At 48.0% G+C, this 15,402-nt stretch overlaps 2 protein-coding genes across 4 annotated transcripts in view; both read left to right on the top strand.

Annotated features, from left to right (window-relative positions):
- Window positions 1–2,666, top strand: part of COPA (COPI coat complex subunit alpha) — a 44,212-nt gene extending 41,546 nt beyond the window's left edge. For all 3 annotated transcript variants that reach the window (XM_035009937.1, XM_035009938.1, XM_035009939.1), the window contains exons 29-33: window positions 52–238; window positions 325–435; window positions 761–922; window positions 1,558–1,758; window positions 2,023–2,666. In XM_035009937.1, coding sequence (XP_034865828.1) covers window positions 52–238; window positions 325–435; window positions 761–922; window positions 1,558–1,758; window positions 2,023–2,082 — 721 coding nt within the window. In that variant the 3' untranslated portion in view covers window positions 2,083–2,666. The remainder of the gene's footprint in view (window positions 1–51; window positions 239–324; window positions 436–760; window positions 923–1,557; window positions 1,759–2,022) is intronic.
- A 3,169-nt stretch (window positions 2,667–5,835) lies between these two features.
- PEX19 (peroxisomal biogenesis factor 19) lies at window positions 5,836–12,141 on the top strand. The gene is made up of 8 exons (XM_035009936.1): window positions 5,836–5,940; window positions 7,551–7,660; window positions 8,076–8,241; window positions 8,672–8,757; window positions 9,453–9,614; window positions 10,399–10,575; window positions 10,807–10,851; window positions 11,015–12,141. The coding sequence occupies exons 1-8, from the start codon at window positions 5,871–5,873 to the stop codon at window positions 11,096–11,098; spliced, it is 900 nt and encodes a 299-aa protein (XP_034865827.1). The 5' UTR covers window positions 5,836–5,870; the 3' UTR covers window positions 11,099–12,141.
- The last annotated feature ends 3,261 nt before the right edge of the window (window positions 12,142–15,402 follow it).

Here is a 15,402-nt window from a genome sequence, read left to right as displayed (position 1 = left end):
CTGGTGGAGTCCCGATTCTCCTTTCTTCTTCCTACTTTTCCAAACGTCCAGGAAGGATGCAGGGCTGAAGAACGGTGTACCAGCGGTGGGCCTGAAGCTTAATGACCTCATTCAGCGGCTGCAGCTCTGCTACCAGCTCACCACCGTTGGCAAGTTTGAGGAGGCTGTGGAAAAATTCCGCTCCATCTTGCTCAGTGTGCCTCTTCTCGTTGTGGACAATAAACAGGAGATTGCAGAGGTAGGAGGGGCAGCTGCTTGTTGTAGTCCTGGGCACCCCCACATCCTTGCCTCTGCACCGTGACCTTGCTTCGCCCCTCTCTGCAGGCCCAGCAGCTCATCACCATCTGCCGTGAGTACATTGTGGGTTTGTCCATGGAGATAGAAAGGAAGAAGCTGCCCAAAGAGACTCTGGATCAGCAGAAGCGCATCTGCGAGGTACTGTCTCTGGGCCTCTCTGCGCAGCACAGAGGTGTCCTCCCCCTCCCCCACCAGCAGATCTGAATTCTGGACTTCTCAACCCAGATTGCAGTCTGGGGAGTAAGAGATATTTGGGCCCACTTCTGTGAGGAGAGGGTGTATTTTTCTGCCCTTCTTCATTCCGTCAGTCCTCCATCCCCAGGGGGCAGAAGATCCCTCTGCCGTATAATCAGTCCTGTTTTTGTTTGCTTTGTGTGGTGATTAATGCCCCTGCAGCCGCCTATAAATGATCTGTGTTGGCTGTAGCATCAGCGGGGCATGTGTCCCTCCTTCTGTCCACCAGATGGCAGCCTATTTCACCCACTCAAACCTGCAGCCTGTGCACATGATCCTGGTGCTGCGGACGGCCCTCAACCTCTTCTTCAAGCTCAAGAACTTTAAGACAGCTGCCACCTTTGCTCGGCGCCTGCTGGAACTTGGGCCCAAGCCGGAGGTGGCTCAGCAGGTAGATGGGAACTCCTGTAAGCGTAAAGGAATCACATCGCCTACATGGAGGGAGTAGACGACCAAGGCCCTTGCCTCTGAAACAAAGCACTGAAGAACAACATTCAACAAAAGGACCCAACAGAACGCCATCCTCTTTACTTAGTGGCGTGGGTGCCTCCTTTTGTTCCGGGAAAGGGAACTTCTAACTCATTCAGCCGTGGTGCAGGTGTAAGAGGGACCTACTCCCTAGAATAGCTCTAGTCTTCCTGTGCCTAAGCTCTGCTACCCATTACCACCACTGCTAACCTGCACACACACGAGTTGCTACTTGTATTCTCTAGAAGCATTCCTCTTGGGCAGTCGAAGCCAGTCTTAACCCTTTGAGTCCTGACCCTGATAATTCCCAGACTTGGCAGAGGAATATGGGTCTAGATCCATGGAACCACTTTGCTATCGAGAAGGGGAGATCCTGATACAGCAGGAACGGTAATTGTGACCCCTTCACATATGTCCTGTACGGAGGACATATTCTGATTTCACTCAGTACAATTGCATCTTGAATCAAAGAAACTAAAAACAGTGGTGCTGGGATCATTTGAGTTCTGGTTTGCAGTTTTTGGTCCTCTTAAATAAAATATTCCTTCCCTCCCTCAGACCCGCAAAATTCTGTCTGCTTGTGAGAAGAACCCCAACCCCACAGATGCCTACCAGCTCAATTACGACATGCACAACCCTTTTGACATCTGTGCTGCCTCCTATCGGCCCATCTACCGTGGAAAGCCTGTAGAGAAATGTCCGCTCAGTGGGGCCTGCTATTCCCCTGAGTTCAAGGGTCAAATCTGCAAGGTCACTACAGTAAGTACTATTCTCTAGAAATGCATCCAGGATATTGAGGGAAGAGGAAAGAGAAGGAAGCATGTTCGTCCTTTTTTCTCCTCTATTTGCCTGTAGCTCCTTGAGGCAGTGATACTGTAAACAATCAATAAACAGATCAGTGACAGACATTAACAACATGAACAACGTACACTTCTGTCCTCCCTGAAGAGTGGAGGGAGTAAGCTCTCTGGGCTTTTCACCCTCACAAATCCCTAATTTTTTCCTCTGTTTCCTTTTCCACAGGTGACAGAGATTGGCAAAGACGTCATTGGTTTAAGGATCAGTCCTCTGCAGTTCCGCTAAGGCCCCCTCTGGTGTATGCAGGTCAATCACCATAGTTCCTCCGGAGAATCAGTCTCTTTGTCCTTCTAGCTCCTTTTTCCTCAACTACCCTTCAAATTATTGACATTTAGCTTTCCTGCCCTAAGACGTCGTGTCACTTTCTCTTCTTCTGTGGCGAATCAGAACATCTACATTTGACTATTTCTCATCTCAAGGGTGACTACACTTGTGGTCGCAGTTGGCCTTGTCGTCCCAGCTTAGATCGTTCAAGGAACAAATGAAAACTCAGGATGCGCATGTGCTTACTGAATTCCTTTAATATTCATCCTTTCCCTCCCCACCCTCTTTGTATCTTCTTTTGGACAGAAGCAGGGTGTAATAAATAAGAGCCCATCTTTTACTCAGCCACAGCAAACTCTTAGCCATCCCCCATTTTCCTTGGACATTTAAACTCCCAGGCAGGTACCCTCTGTGTGTGCCCAGAAACTTAAAGTCTGAGAAGAAACTGGTTTTCCAAAAATGCACATCACCTTTTATTGATTTGTTCTTTATAGCCATTGTTCTTGTGTTTTGTTTCTCACCCTTAATAAAGTAAATTTCCATGAGTTTTGTGACCCCATTTGTTTCCCGGACACCCTCCTGTTCCTACTCCATGTAGCTGCCTCACCAAAGCAGATAGCTTTTTTTTAAATCTTGTAATTAAAATTACTTACTTAGAATTACTTACTTTTGTAAGTAAGAAATGCCCATTGTCTTTAAAAAAAAAAAAGCATATACTGTTCATCTATTAAACTGTGAGAATGTAGAAAGCAAGTTTAGCTCCCCTGTTCCATTACTGACGACGGCAACCTTACCCCCTTTTCCTAGTTACAGCCAGTACTTACTGAGCACCTACCATGTACCTGTCTCTGTTCTAGATATTTTACAGGTAATCCACATGTATAAAATTAATTAGTAGTACGTTATATATGTTACAGTGATTCTATTGGCAACACAGTTTGCTTGTCATGTGCTAAGACTACGTTGGATAGAGTGACATTCTTTGCCTGTGATTACAGTTTGTACTTTTTTTCATTTTAAACTCATGTTTTCAATAAACAATACATTCATATAGTTCAAAACTCAGTAAAGGTAAAAAGCTATTCTGTGACATCTTCCTTCCACTCTTTTCCTCAGCTACCCAGTTCCTGTCACCTTCCCTCAAATAAGTAGCCACTCTTGGCTTCCTTGTGTGCGTCAGCGGTTTGTGTGTACACAAGCAGATTCCCCTGCTACACAGACATGAAGCATGCTGCTAAATGAGTTTGCACCTTGTTTTATCATGTGTACCGCATTTAAGATATTTTTCTATATCGTATGTTAGCTTCCCTTTTTTTACTTCTCTGCATAGTGTACCATTGAATGATTTAGTTTATGTAAGTTACCTTCTTTCCTGATGGGTATTTAGATTGTTCTCAATCTTTGTTATAAAAAATGCTGCAATGAATAACTTGAACACACACTGTACAGTTTGGGGAAGTGTGTCTGTAGGACAGACTCCTCGAGATGGAATTCCTGCATCAGAGAGCACAGGCCTTGATATTTTTTTTTAGCTTTAAGAGCTGCTCGCTTAAACTTAATATCTACAGACAAAGCCTGCCTTCTCAAAAACTTGCATACTACTTTGATGATACTCTCTCAAGTTGTCAACATTCTTTCTGTAAACATAGGCAAGTTGGTGATAAATTTTGGCAAAAAAAATTATTTTTATAAGTTTACTAACTTTGCATTTAAACATAAACTTTATTCTGAACTGGGGGATATAAAAAAAAAAAGGACAATCCGTGCTTCCTGAAGCTCATGTTATTAGGGAAACAAAATGGATATATATAAAATAATTGTGAATATCAGGCAAGAATTTGAAGTTGGTCAATAAACAGTGGAGAGCCATTAAGTCCTTAAGCAAGAGAGATATACAGAAAACGCTGTAGGGGCACTTGGGTGGCTCAGTCAGTTAAACGTCGACTCCATCTCAGCTCAGGTCTCGATCTCAGGATCATGAGTTCAAGTGCAGTGTTGGGCTCTAAGCGTGGAGCCCACTTTAAAAAAATGCTGTAAAATATTATTTTGCAACAGTGTGAACTATACATTAGAAAGGCAGGAGGTGAATAAATGTGAAGATGCAGTTTCAGGAATATCACTAGTAAGAAGAAAAAAGCAGAAGCAAGTTTAAGAAATGATGCAAAGGAAGGATCATGCTTGTTTTCAACTCCATGTTCTCTCAGTTACCTCCTTATTTTCCTTATTAACATGCTTGTTACCACATTAATATAAAGCCAATAGAAATACCTGTAATGTGCTTGATAGAACGATAGAATAGAGATAGGCATGTAAGTGGTTTGGAGTTGAATGAAGAAGCCTGGAATAGATTCTGTTACAGGTGTTGGGGAGAAAGGGGTTAATCAGAGGGCGTTTCCATTATAGAAGTTTAGAATTGAAGGAACTATAATGTTACATAGTTGCAGTCTGAGGCCTTGAGTGGTGAAGGGTTTTGAACAAAAGTAATTAGTTACAGAACTGGGACTGGGACTTCAGTCAGCTGACTTTCAGTTCAGAATGTTTTCTCCTGAGTCACACCACTTGTGCCTGGAACAATACGGTAGGTTTTGCACAGGTGATGATTTTAAGAATCTGAAGGAAAGAGTAAGGTACCTAAGCTGGTGCTTGACCCAGAAGTCGTGTGTGTTCAGGAAGCCGAGGATGAGAGCTGTGAAGTGACTTCATTTAGATGTGATTTCTCCCTTTAAGCTCCATCGCCCTCTATCCTCCTTTTAGGAGCTTTACCTTGTACCATACTTACTGCGTGTCTGTCCGATCCTACCTCCGGCCTAATCCCCAGGCAGCAGGGGCTGGTCCTGACTTGGCCCTCTTCCTCTCTTGTGCCCAGCGCAGGATCCTAAACAGTGGATGCCCTCTAAGTGCTAAAGTCGGCTTGCGTCTGAGGCGGTCCTGGCCCATGTGAAGAGGAGGGAAGGGATGTGTAGAGTCGTCTCTATCCGTGCCTCCTCCCCCAGCTTCTCTGGATTGGAGTTGGGTTCCGTCTGGAGAAAAGGAGGTCGTTCAGGGAAGGCAGGTCTGTCACTACTACATGTGAACTGTCCCCTGGCTCGGTCCACGGCCCCAGACTGGCTTTTTCTGCCTGAATTGCTCCAGCTGACGCTGGGTTCTAAGTTCCTAGGCCCGTGTCCTTCAGTCCTGGCAGTCCTGATGGGGGACAGGAGGTGAGAGAGCCGCTAGACCCCACCGGGAAGTGTGCCTTGTCGGGGTCTGGGCGGGCAAAGAGCCGCCAGCGAGGCCCAGCCCGGGAGCTGAGAACCCAGCAGTGAAGGCAAATCTTTGCCGGCGTGGTGTTTAAATTCTAGGCGGCGGCGGGGAGACAGGAAACCAGGGAAGTAAAACATCGCATGCCAGAGAGTGTGAAGTGTTGGGGAAAACGAGAGACGGTTACTTCTCTGGATAATGCGAGAAGGTGAAGTAAAGGAAGCTAGGCTACTAAGTAACCTGGCAGAAGTTAACAGTAAGACAGTAAGTTCCACTCCGTCAGTTCACCGGTTCCTGGCCAGAAGGGAGAAAAGAGAGAGAGGGGGGGAAAAAAAAGCACCCCCCCCAAACCCAAAACAAGACCAAAAAACTCCGTTTCCTGTCCCTTTAAAAATGGCGGCTCCGCACCGACCAGCACTGCTATTGGTTGCACGAGGGGAAGGGGCGGGGCGGGGCGGGGCGCAGGCGCCGCGGAGGCCCGCCCCCTACGGCAAGCCGGAGAGAGCAAGATGGCCGCCGCTGAGGAGGACTGTGGGGCTGGGGCCGACGCTGACCGGGAATTGGAAGAGCTCCTGGAAAGTAAGAGCTGGTAAAGGGAGAGACCCGACGGGGGCGGTTGTAAGGGCTCATTCGACGGCGAACTGAGCCTGAGCTATTGGGGGCGGAGCGGGAGAGGCTTTCCAAGGTTGGCCGGGGGCGGAGGGTCTGCCTGCGACTCCGAAGAAAATCCCTGGGTCACCCTCTCCTTCCTCCGCGGCGGGGGCTGAGGAGCCCGTCTGGGGCCCCTGAGCGTGTGAGACCGTTGATTTCGGGGCCGGAGGGGAAGCGGTGACCCCCCGGACGGCGATTCCCGATCCGACGCCGACCTCCCGTTGCTCTGCGTGAGCGGGTCCTCGGACCCGACTTCCTTCCCGCCAGCAGCCGCATTCGGTGCTTGGTGGCCAGGGACCGCGACGCTCACGGACTGCTTGCTCTAGGTGTCGACAGGTCCGTGGCGCGCCGTCTGTGCGCTGTGCTCTCCTCGCGCGTCTTTCGCCGGGCCTTTCACCTTTTCCTCAGCGGGCCCTGTTCCAGTTCTTTCCCCATGTCAGAGCTCGAGCCAGCTCCCTTCTGCGGTTCTGGGCGGAGACGGTTCACCCTCCGAAAGAGGCTGAGTGTTCCTTCCTCCTTCGCCCTGCCCTCCGCTCCTCTGTTGGTCGCTTGCCCGCAGTGGGCCATGCCCTCCCCCAGGCCTGGCAGGCGGGATGGTGGGGAGGACTCGGGTTTTTCAGGGCAGCGGTGAATATGTTTCGTCTCTTGCCCAGTCACAGAGATGTGGGCTGACGGAAAGAGGAGCAGAAACGGCGAGGGATGCCAGGTGACTCTGTGCGGATGGGCACATCAGTAGCTGCAGAGACGAGGAGGCCGGAGGGAGCTCTAGGAGCTTTGCCACGGGAGGGCTGCATCTGAGGAGAGGAGAAGAGCGTTCGGTGCTCCCCAGGGAGTGCAGCGTGCTCTCCCTCAGTCTGTGCTAGTGCCGGGACCCGTGGGAAGCTGGGTGGAACAGCGCGTGGCTTCCGCTTGCTTGCCAAAAATTATTCCCTTGAGGGCTCCAGAGTGAGCTCAGGGGCTTAAGGACATCTGTGCTCTCTGCTCCTGTTGGATATTTGTGTGGGATTTCTGGGGACCCATTAGATGTGGCAAGGAAGGCACTGTGTAGACGGAGCTGTCTTTGCAGAACTTTCAGCTCTCTCCTCCCAGCTCTGAGAGCGATGCCTCTTCCATCTTAAGGGATTTCTTCTCCTTTTTTTTTAAAAAGATTTTATTTATTTATTTGAGAGAGAGCACATGAGAGGGGGGAGGGTCAGAGGGAGAAGCAGACTCCCCGCCGAGCAGGGAGCCCGATGCGGGACTCGATCCAGGGACTCCCGGATCATGACCTGAGCCGAAGGCAGTCGCTTAACCAACTGAGCCACCCAGGCGCCCCGGGATTTCTTCTCCTTTGATCACATAAATTGGGTGATGAGGAGAGAAGTGGGAAGCTTATTGAGGGGTGGGCCAGGAGAGGGAGACTCAAAAAAAAATTTAGAAAGGTTGGCACTTTGAAAGATTGTTCTCTTAATGCTTTGCCCAGAACTACCCTCCCCTGACCCCAGCCTTGCATCCTCATCCACCCCCCAACACACACACTATGTCTCTTGTCTCTGAAGGTGCTCTTGATGATTTCGATAAGGCCAAACCCTCCCCAGCACCCCCTCCTACCACCACGGCCCCTGATGCTTCGGGGCCCCAGAAGAGATCGCCAGGAGACACTGCCAAAGTATAAATTCCACCCTCTTAGGGGAGGGGGAGGGGACGGGCATGCGTCTCTGAGCAGAGGTGGGGCAAGCCCCTGCGGGTTGGAGTGGACTGGGGGGAGGAGGCCTTGGCCTTACACTGCTGAGTGCTCTTTCAGGCCTCAGTCCTGGTAAACAGGGACTTTTGGCGATGGAGTGGTGGGATCTCGAGGAAGTTCTTTGAAAGAAGAGCAGGTTTAAATGGTTGGTTTGGGAATGCCACGCCATTCCCTTTCCGCAGTGGTCAGATGCCTTTCTTACTGTTCTTCTTAAGAGAGGAGTTAGAATGGCCAGTGGAGATGGGCAGGAGGGAAGCACTGCATTTCCCAGAGCCACTGCCTGTGGCTTTTGTCAGAGTTGCCAAGTAAGAGATGCATTTTGGTCACCTATTCCCTGCAGGATGCCCTCTTTGCCTCCCAAGAGAAGTTTTTCCAGGAACTGTTCGACAGCGAGCTGGCTTCCCAAGCCACTGCGGAGTTCGAGAAGGCGATGAAGGAGTTGGCTGAGGAAGAGCCCCACCTGGTGGAGCAGTTCCAGAAGCTCTCAGAAGCTGCCGGGAGAGTGGGTGAGGAGGAGGCCCCGAGGGCTGGAACTATCTGAACAAACTTCTGTCATCTTTGTTGCCTGAGAACACTAGAACTCTTGGTAAAGCTGATAGCGCTCATTATATCACTGCCATGGGGCGGGGCCAGGAGATGGGAAGAGGATAGGAACATGGCTTAATGAAAGGGATGAGGCTGAAAAATCATTGAAAAGATTATTAAAAACTGACCTTTTAAAGGTCACAGTGTTGTGGGTGTCATCATGGAGAACAAACTGACACACAGTTCCTGTAGATTCGTGAAAATGGCTATGAAGATAACCACAGAGGATTCAGAGATTTGGAGTGCTAGTGATCCACTAGTAAATGTTCCATATCCAAGCGGATAACCAGGTCAGTCTGGGTAAGCAGACAGATAAAACCTAAAGACCTTGGCTTTCTTGATCTTCCTTAGGCAGTGACGCAACCTCCCAACAAGAATTTACGTCTTGCCTGAAGGAGACACTAAGTGGACTCGCCAAAAATGCCACTGATCTTCAGGTGAGGGAAAGGGGTAGGGGCCATGAGGGACCTCTCAGGCACATCAGCAGCAGAGTCTCAAAAAACAGACTATTTGGTAGCATGTGAAGTCTGTTCCTGCCACACTATTTTGCTGCAGGCAAGTTTAAATAGTTCTTTCCCACCTGAAAGGGTGATAAGCATTCCAAGAAGGCAATATACAGATCTTCCTCAACTTACGATGGGGTTACACCTTGATAAACCCATCATAAGTTGGAACTGTCATAAGTTGAAAATGCATTTAATATACCTACCCTACTTACCATCACAGCTTAGCCTCGCCTACCTTAAACACATTTAGGACACTTACGTGAGCCTACAGTTGGGCAAATTCATCCACCACAAAGCCTGTTTTCTAATAAGGTGTTGAGTATCTCATGTAATTTATTGAATGCTGTGCTGAAAGTGAAAAACAGTGGTTATAAGGGGATGGAATGGTTGTCAGTGCATCAGTTGTTGACCCTGGTGATCACGTGGCTGCCTGGGAGCCATGGCCACTGCCTAGCATTACAAGAGAGTATCATCTGCATATCACTAGCCTGGGAAAAGATCCAAATTCAAGATTTGAAGTACGGTTTCTACCGAATGTGCATCCCTTTCACACCATCATAAAGTTGAAAAGTGGTCCTAAGTCAGGGACCATCTGTATTTGCTTACCTCCTTTCTGTCCTTTCTAGAACTCAGGCATGTCAGAGGAGGAACTGACCAAGGCCATGGAAGGGCTGGGCATGGATGAAGGGGATGGGGAAGGGAACATTCTCCCCATTATGCAGAGCATCATGCAGAACCTCCTGTCCAAGGATGTGCTGTACCCATCACTGAAGGAGATTACCGAAAAGGTTTGTGAACTTACATTTCTGCTTTTCCTCCTTGTTTTCTGTTGTGTCAACCCCTGTGGGCTACTTTGCTTAGAGCCTACAGAGCTAGAGAGTAACTCGAGTGCACAAGCCATCCAGTCTTTTCTCCTTTGTGTATTTGGAGCAGGAGGGCTGGGGAGGAGCTGTGTTTCTGGGAATAAAGGTACCACACTGAAGATGTTGAAGGTAGAAGGGGAAATCCTTCAGCTCTGGTTTCTGTAAACTGGTTTGGGGCTGCTGTCTGACCAGCCCTTTCTTTTGCTTGTTTTATGCTATGAACAGTTTAAGAGTAGTGTAAAAGATGGTTCCTGCTGTCAGAGAGCCTACAGAATACAGGAATAGAAGCGTTTCAGTGACACAGTCCAACATGTGGTCAAGTGTGAAGTGAGTAGTTAGACCAGGAGTCAGCAGGCCAAGGTCTGGGTGGACCAGAGCCAACTCCGCCTTTAAGAATTGTTGAAGGTTGTAAAGTCAAAACAGAAGAAAGAAAGGCTGTGTGACAGGTTACATATGGCCCGCAAGGGCTAAAATATTACCATGTAGCCCTTCACAGAAGAAGTGCGCCACCCTCTGGTGACCATCCGTGCTAGCATAGCCAGGTGACGGGGTTGGAGTCAGTGCCACTTCCTACGCTGAACTCACTTCTTCAGTTTTTCTTTCCTCCATGTCCTCCCCTTTCCCTTCATATTTTATTGTTTTTCATGTTTAATTTCCTTTCCTATCCATTGTTCATTAATTTTTCCCCACCCATTCTGTCTTTTCTTAGTATCCGGAATGGTTGCAGAGTCACCGGGAGTCTCTTCCTCCAGAGCAGTTTGAAAAATATCAGGAACAACATAGTGTCATGGGCAAGATATGTGAGCAGTTTGAGGCAGAGAGCCCCACAGACAGTGAGGCCACTCAGAAGGCTCGTTTTGAGTTAGTGCTGGATCTTATGCAGCAGGTAAGGCCTCCTCTTGCTGTCTGCCCCCTGGTGCTGTCTCTTTGGGTGTTCGGTGGAGGAGGTATCTGGGAAGAATGCCACACTGCCAAACCCAGGCAAAGGAGGAAGCACAAGAGAGGTCCCATAGCCTGGTCCCCAGAAGACAGGAGAGAGACCATGGCTCAGATTCTTCTTGGGCTGCTATATTGTTTTCTAGGATTTTCTCTTTCTCAAGTTCCTCTTATTTTCCAGCTACAGGATTTGGGCCATCCTCCAAAAGAACTGGCTGGGGAGATGGTGAGTATATCTTCTAGATTTGAATGTGAGTCCCAGGTTTCTGGAATTCTGTAATCTTTAATGATTGCACATGAAGCGATCACTGTGGCTACAGGGGAAGCACCTTCAAAAGCTCTCACTTGAGGTAAGAGCAGTAATCTCCGTCCCTCCATCTCTTCTCCAGCCTCCTGGCCTCAACTTTGACCTGGATGCCCTCAATCTGTCGGGCCCACCAGGTGCCAATGGCGAACAGTGTCTGATCATGTGAAACACAACACGTGTCTGTCCCTGATTCCCAGCCATGGGGAGCATCTGGAGTCAGCAGAACCACTGGGAACTGAGGCAGGAGTGTCGTCTGCACGAGCAGTCTGCCCACTGCCCTCTGTCGTCCCAGCTGAGATTGTGCCATACCAGCTGAGGCTTTGACTCTTATCTTTCTAGAAACATGGCCTATTGTGCAGGCCGGTTCTGTGAGCCCTATCCATGTGGTTTCTGCTACTAGCAAAGGCCCAGCTACCTTCCAGGTGAAGGAAGGCATCCCTTGTGGGGCATGCACTTTCTTCCCTGCCAAATAATGTTATATATGGCCACACTGATGTTCACTTTTGCATCCAGGGTCTTTGTGCCTTGTCTCTACTCCCTCTTGGACCTGGGGAGCAGAGACAGAGTCCTGGGACTCTGTATTTCTCTAGTTCTTTTGGGCAGGGCCTTTGGGAATGAATGGGGAGAAACAGCCCAGGCTGGTTCTCTAGGTCTGTCACCATGTCCTCCTGCCTTTAGACAGACCGTTGTGAATTCTGTGAAGGAAAAGGAAGTGGGGCCTTTTGCATCTAATGACAGTAGAGTTGAAAGAGAAGCCCTGGGATTCTCCTCTCTCGAAGTGCTGAGCTTTCAACTCTATTCCAGCCTGAGAACTAAAGTTGTTACCTTGGTTCTTTGAACAATGCTGTGTGATGTGGGTGAAACCAGCCCTTGACCTTCCTGCACCCCCTGCCCCTCTTCATCTCTCTTTTTAAATACCTGTTAATTCCAACCCTTCTCTGAACCCAAGCTGTGACAAAAGAAGGGCCATCCTATTTCCCCTCATCTGGGCCATCCACCACTCTGATTGGCCCCTCTCCCTGGAAAACACATATAATTACAGTGTCAGGCCTAGGAAATGAATGACTGTTCTTCCCCAGATACGTTCTGGCTTATTTGAGACCTCCGATTTCTTTGAATCCTGTCCCTTGATTAAGCAGGTGTCTTGGGAATGGGAGTGGGGTGCAGCCTGGGTCCTTTTTCTTGACTAATAAATATTCTGATTGAGGAGTGTGGCCTGTTTTTCATTCAGGTCTTTCTCTGATCTTCCTCACCTTCTGTAAGATGCAGTGTGAGGAATGTTTGCATACTAGTTCTGCATAACATTGCAGTGTTGGATTCTACCACCACCCCCTTTCCCCAGCTCGGTCTGCACCTCACTTGGCAAAGGAGACTGGCCATCTTGCCTCATTCTCTCTGGGTGTTTCAATCTGGGAAACCCTTCAATTGGTACTGTACCCTAACATTTGATATTCTTATTATTGTTAGTAATGTTAACGTGTTTTTTTTTTTTTAAGATTTTATTTATGTATTTGACAGAGAGAGAGAGAGCGAGAGAGGGAACACAAGCAGGGGGAGTGGGAGAGGGAGAAGCAGGCCTCCCGCCGAGCAGGGAGCCTGATGCGGGGCTCGATCCCAGGACCCTGGGACCATTACCTGAGCCGAGGGCAGCCGCTAACGACTGAGCCACCCAGGCGCCCCAACATTTTTTTTTTAATAACTGTTTTTTTTCGAGTTGACCTTGCACCTCTCTTTGGGAACCAATGCATCCATGGACCTTGGCTGCCATGTGTTGGTGGGTACTCTGGTCAGGCCAGCTGGCTGTCCCGTTTCTGCACTCAGAAGATGGGGCACAGAGCAAGGGTACATTCAGCATCTGAGTCACTTTGCGTTCCTGACATGGCACTTCCCTTGGGTTAAGCTTTTCACCCCTTAAAATGATCCTACATGTTCTGTGGTGTTGACAAGGAAGGAAGTGCTCTGAGGGCCTCAGGCTGTTTGGGAACATCCAGCTACTGTACCTTATCAGAGTATGGGCAGAGCCCCAGTCTGAATCCGAGACTCCTCTACTGTAGAGCTGCAGGAGGTGGGAACAGTGCAGGCGGACTTGAGATGATGGTCACAGGGCCTGAAGGGCCAAAATTCTCTCATCTAGCTCCAGCCAAAAGCTGGACGAGGATAGAGAGGAGAAGGGAAGAACAAAAAGGCCCTGCCCCTTGAACCAAGTGCCTACTATACAGGCAGCTTTCTTTTACAAATTCTCACTCCCGCCGGCCTAGTCAGGGCTTACTCCAGGAATCTAAACAGATGTCCTAGTCCAATTTAGTTTTGCTCCGAAGTCATTTGTTTTCATTTTGATTGAACATAAACAAATTGACCTCCAGTTACTCTCTGTTCCAGAAGCACTATTTGAGTGATTCTGTGACTTTCGGAAGGATAGAGCAGTCCTTCTCAAACTGTCTGTGGTAAAGGACCAGGCTTTTTGCTTTACAAATATCCAGTCCTTTGCACACTAAGAAGTGTTCCTGTTGCCCATGACAAGTGTGCAGTTCACACAGGATGCTGCCCGCTACACAAGCTTCACCACACCTGAACTGACCAGACCCCTTTCAGCAGGATAAGTCCATGGATCATGCACTTGGGTATCACGGCAATGTCAAAATGCTAAAAGGTGTCTAAACACTTTCAGTTTCTAACTCATCATGTTGTAGACTAGTAAAAAAAACTGTTCACGGACCAGTACAAGTCCTTGAACCACCTTGAGAAGCACTGCTGGGGCCCTCCCCGGGCTCCATGGCTCCATCGGCCACGCTGTTACATTTCTATACCTGTTCTCTCTCACATGAGGATTGCGTCCAGTGAACTTTTTTCTTTAGCAAGATAGGTCACTGTAGGGATATTTATAGTATTTTTCTAGCCTTTTCTCTTGCTTAAAAATAACCTTCACAGAATTCAGGTGTAAGCTGTACGTGGAGTTTTTACGCTGCTCTCAAAAGGAGGTGCCCCTTTGTTCCAAAATTCTGTGTGTTAGATAATAAACTTGTAGTTGTTTGGATGGTTTCATGAATTAAGACTCAAATTCATACAGAATCTGTGATAATGAGGACATTTTCCTGTAGCTCTGGACCATCCTGGCAAGGGCACGAAGAGATGCTTACGATATGCTATAGAGATGGCTTTGGGGAACTTGGAAAAAACTGATGGCCCACAGTAAATGAAGTTGAGATGATAGACCATATGAGAAATGATCAAAAGACTTAGAGGAAGTGGGCATGCAAGAATGAATGTTTATTACACTGGAAAACCCACCGGCTGACAATGTTCTCAGGAAGGCCTGGGGACAACTTTTTTTTATAAAGGAAAGGCACTAATGAATGGGTCACCGGTGTCTTTGAGAAGTTCAGAAGTGGCTGTCTCTGTGGGTGGAGGCTGATGGAAGGGGATGTTTAAGAACTGGTTTCCCCTGTAGCAGTGAGGATGATAGGATCCTGGCATAGCAGAGGCCAAGCGGCAACTTTGCACTTAACTCTCAGAAGCAGGGTGGGTGGACTTCCAGAAGGGCAGCATGTTCAAAGTGGAGATGGCTAATGGAATGTGGGTGGGCCTAGGGACCAGATAAATGGACAGCCAAGAAAGGTGTTGATTTATATTTAATTAAGAGAGATCAAGAATGATTGAACAGAAGAAAGAGGTCAGTAACTTCAACAAAAAGTCAAAATTCCTTGCCAATTTCCTAGGCCTGAGACAGTTCTCAGACTCAACCTATCAATTAAAAGATCCATTTACTTAGTTAACTGTATATTGGGGGAAGATGACCTAAATTTTTTAAGTTGGAAAACAGGGATACTGGGTCTGAATTGACTCTGATATCCAGGGACCTAAAGCACCACTACAGCGCTTCCCTCCCTACATCCCATCCACATTGCAATAAGGAAATGTGGGCTCAGAATGGAGTGCTTGCCCAAGTCTGTCTCACAGTGGGTCCAGAAATCCACTTTATGGTCATTTTTTCAGGTTTCCAAATGTATAATCTGAATGGACATATTTGGCAGTTGGCAGAAAGCCCCAATAGAAGCCCCTGAAACTGTACCTCCACTTCTGCCAAGATAGAATATAAAAAATAACATCGTATTCTGGGGAAAATGGCAGTGATTAGTTAAATGCTTAAAAAGGTAGAAGGATGCAGGGGTGTGGGTTTCCATCATTTCCTCCTTTAGTTTCACCTGTCTGGTTCTTGCAAAAACTGGATTGCTGTGGACTACAGTAAACTGAAGTAGGTTGTTGCGGTACTGTGTTGGGTGTTGTTTTCTCTACTAGAGAAAGTACCACAGCTTCTGTCATAGGTGTATGGTTATTAATATGTACTGTCTGATCTTTTACAGAAAGTTTGCTGACCCCATGATCTAGTGAATATGTTTTTCAATACCCATCAAAAAGGAGTATCAGAAGCAGTTTGCATTCACAAGTGATACACCAGTGTATATTCACAAT

This window comes from Mirounga leonina, unplaced genomic scaffold (assembly GCF_011800145.1).
Source record: "Mirounga leonina isolate KUSES-001 unplaced genomic scaffold, KU_Mleo_1.0 Mir_154, whole genome shotgun sequence".
In the NCBI taxonomy this organism is placed as follows: domain Eukaryota; kingdom Metazoa; phylum Chordata; class Mammalia; order Carnivora; family Phocidae; genus Mirounga; species Mirounga leonina.
This window is presented reverse-complemented; position numbering and strand designations above follow the sequence as displayed.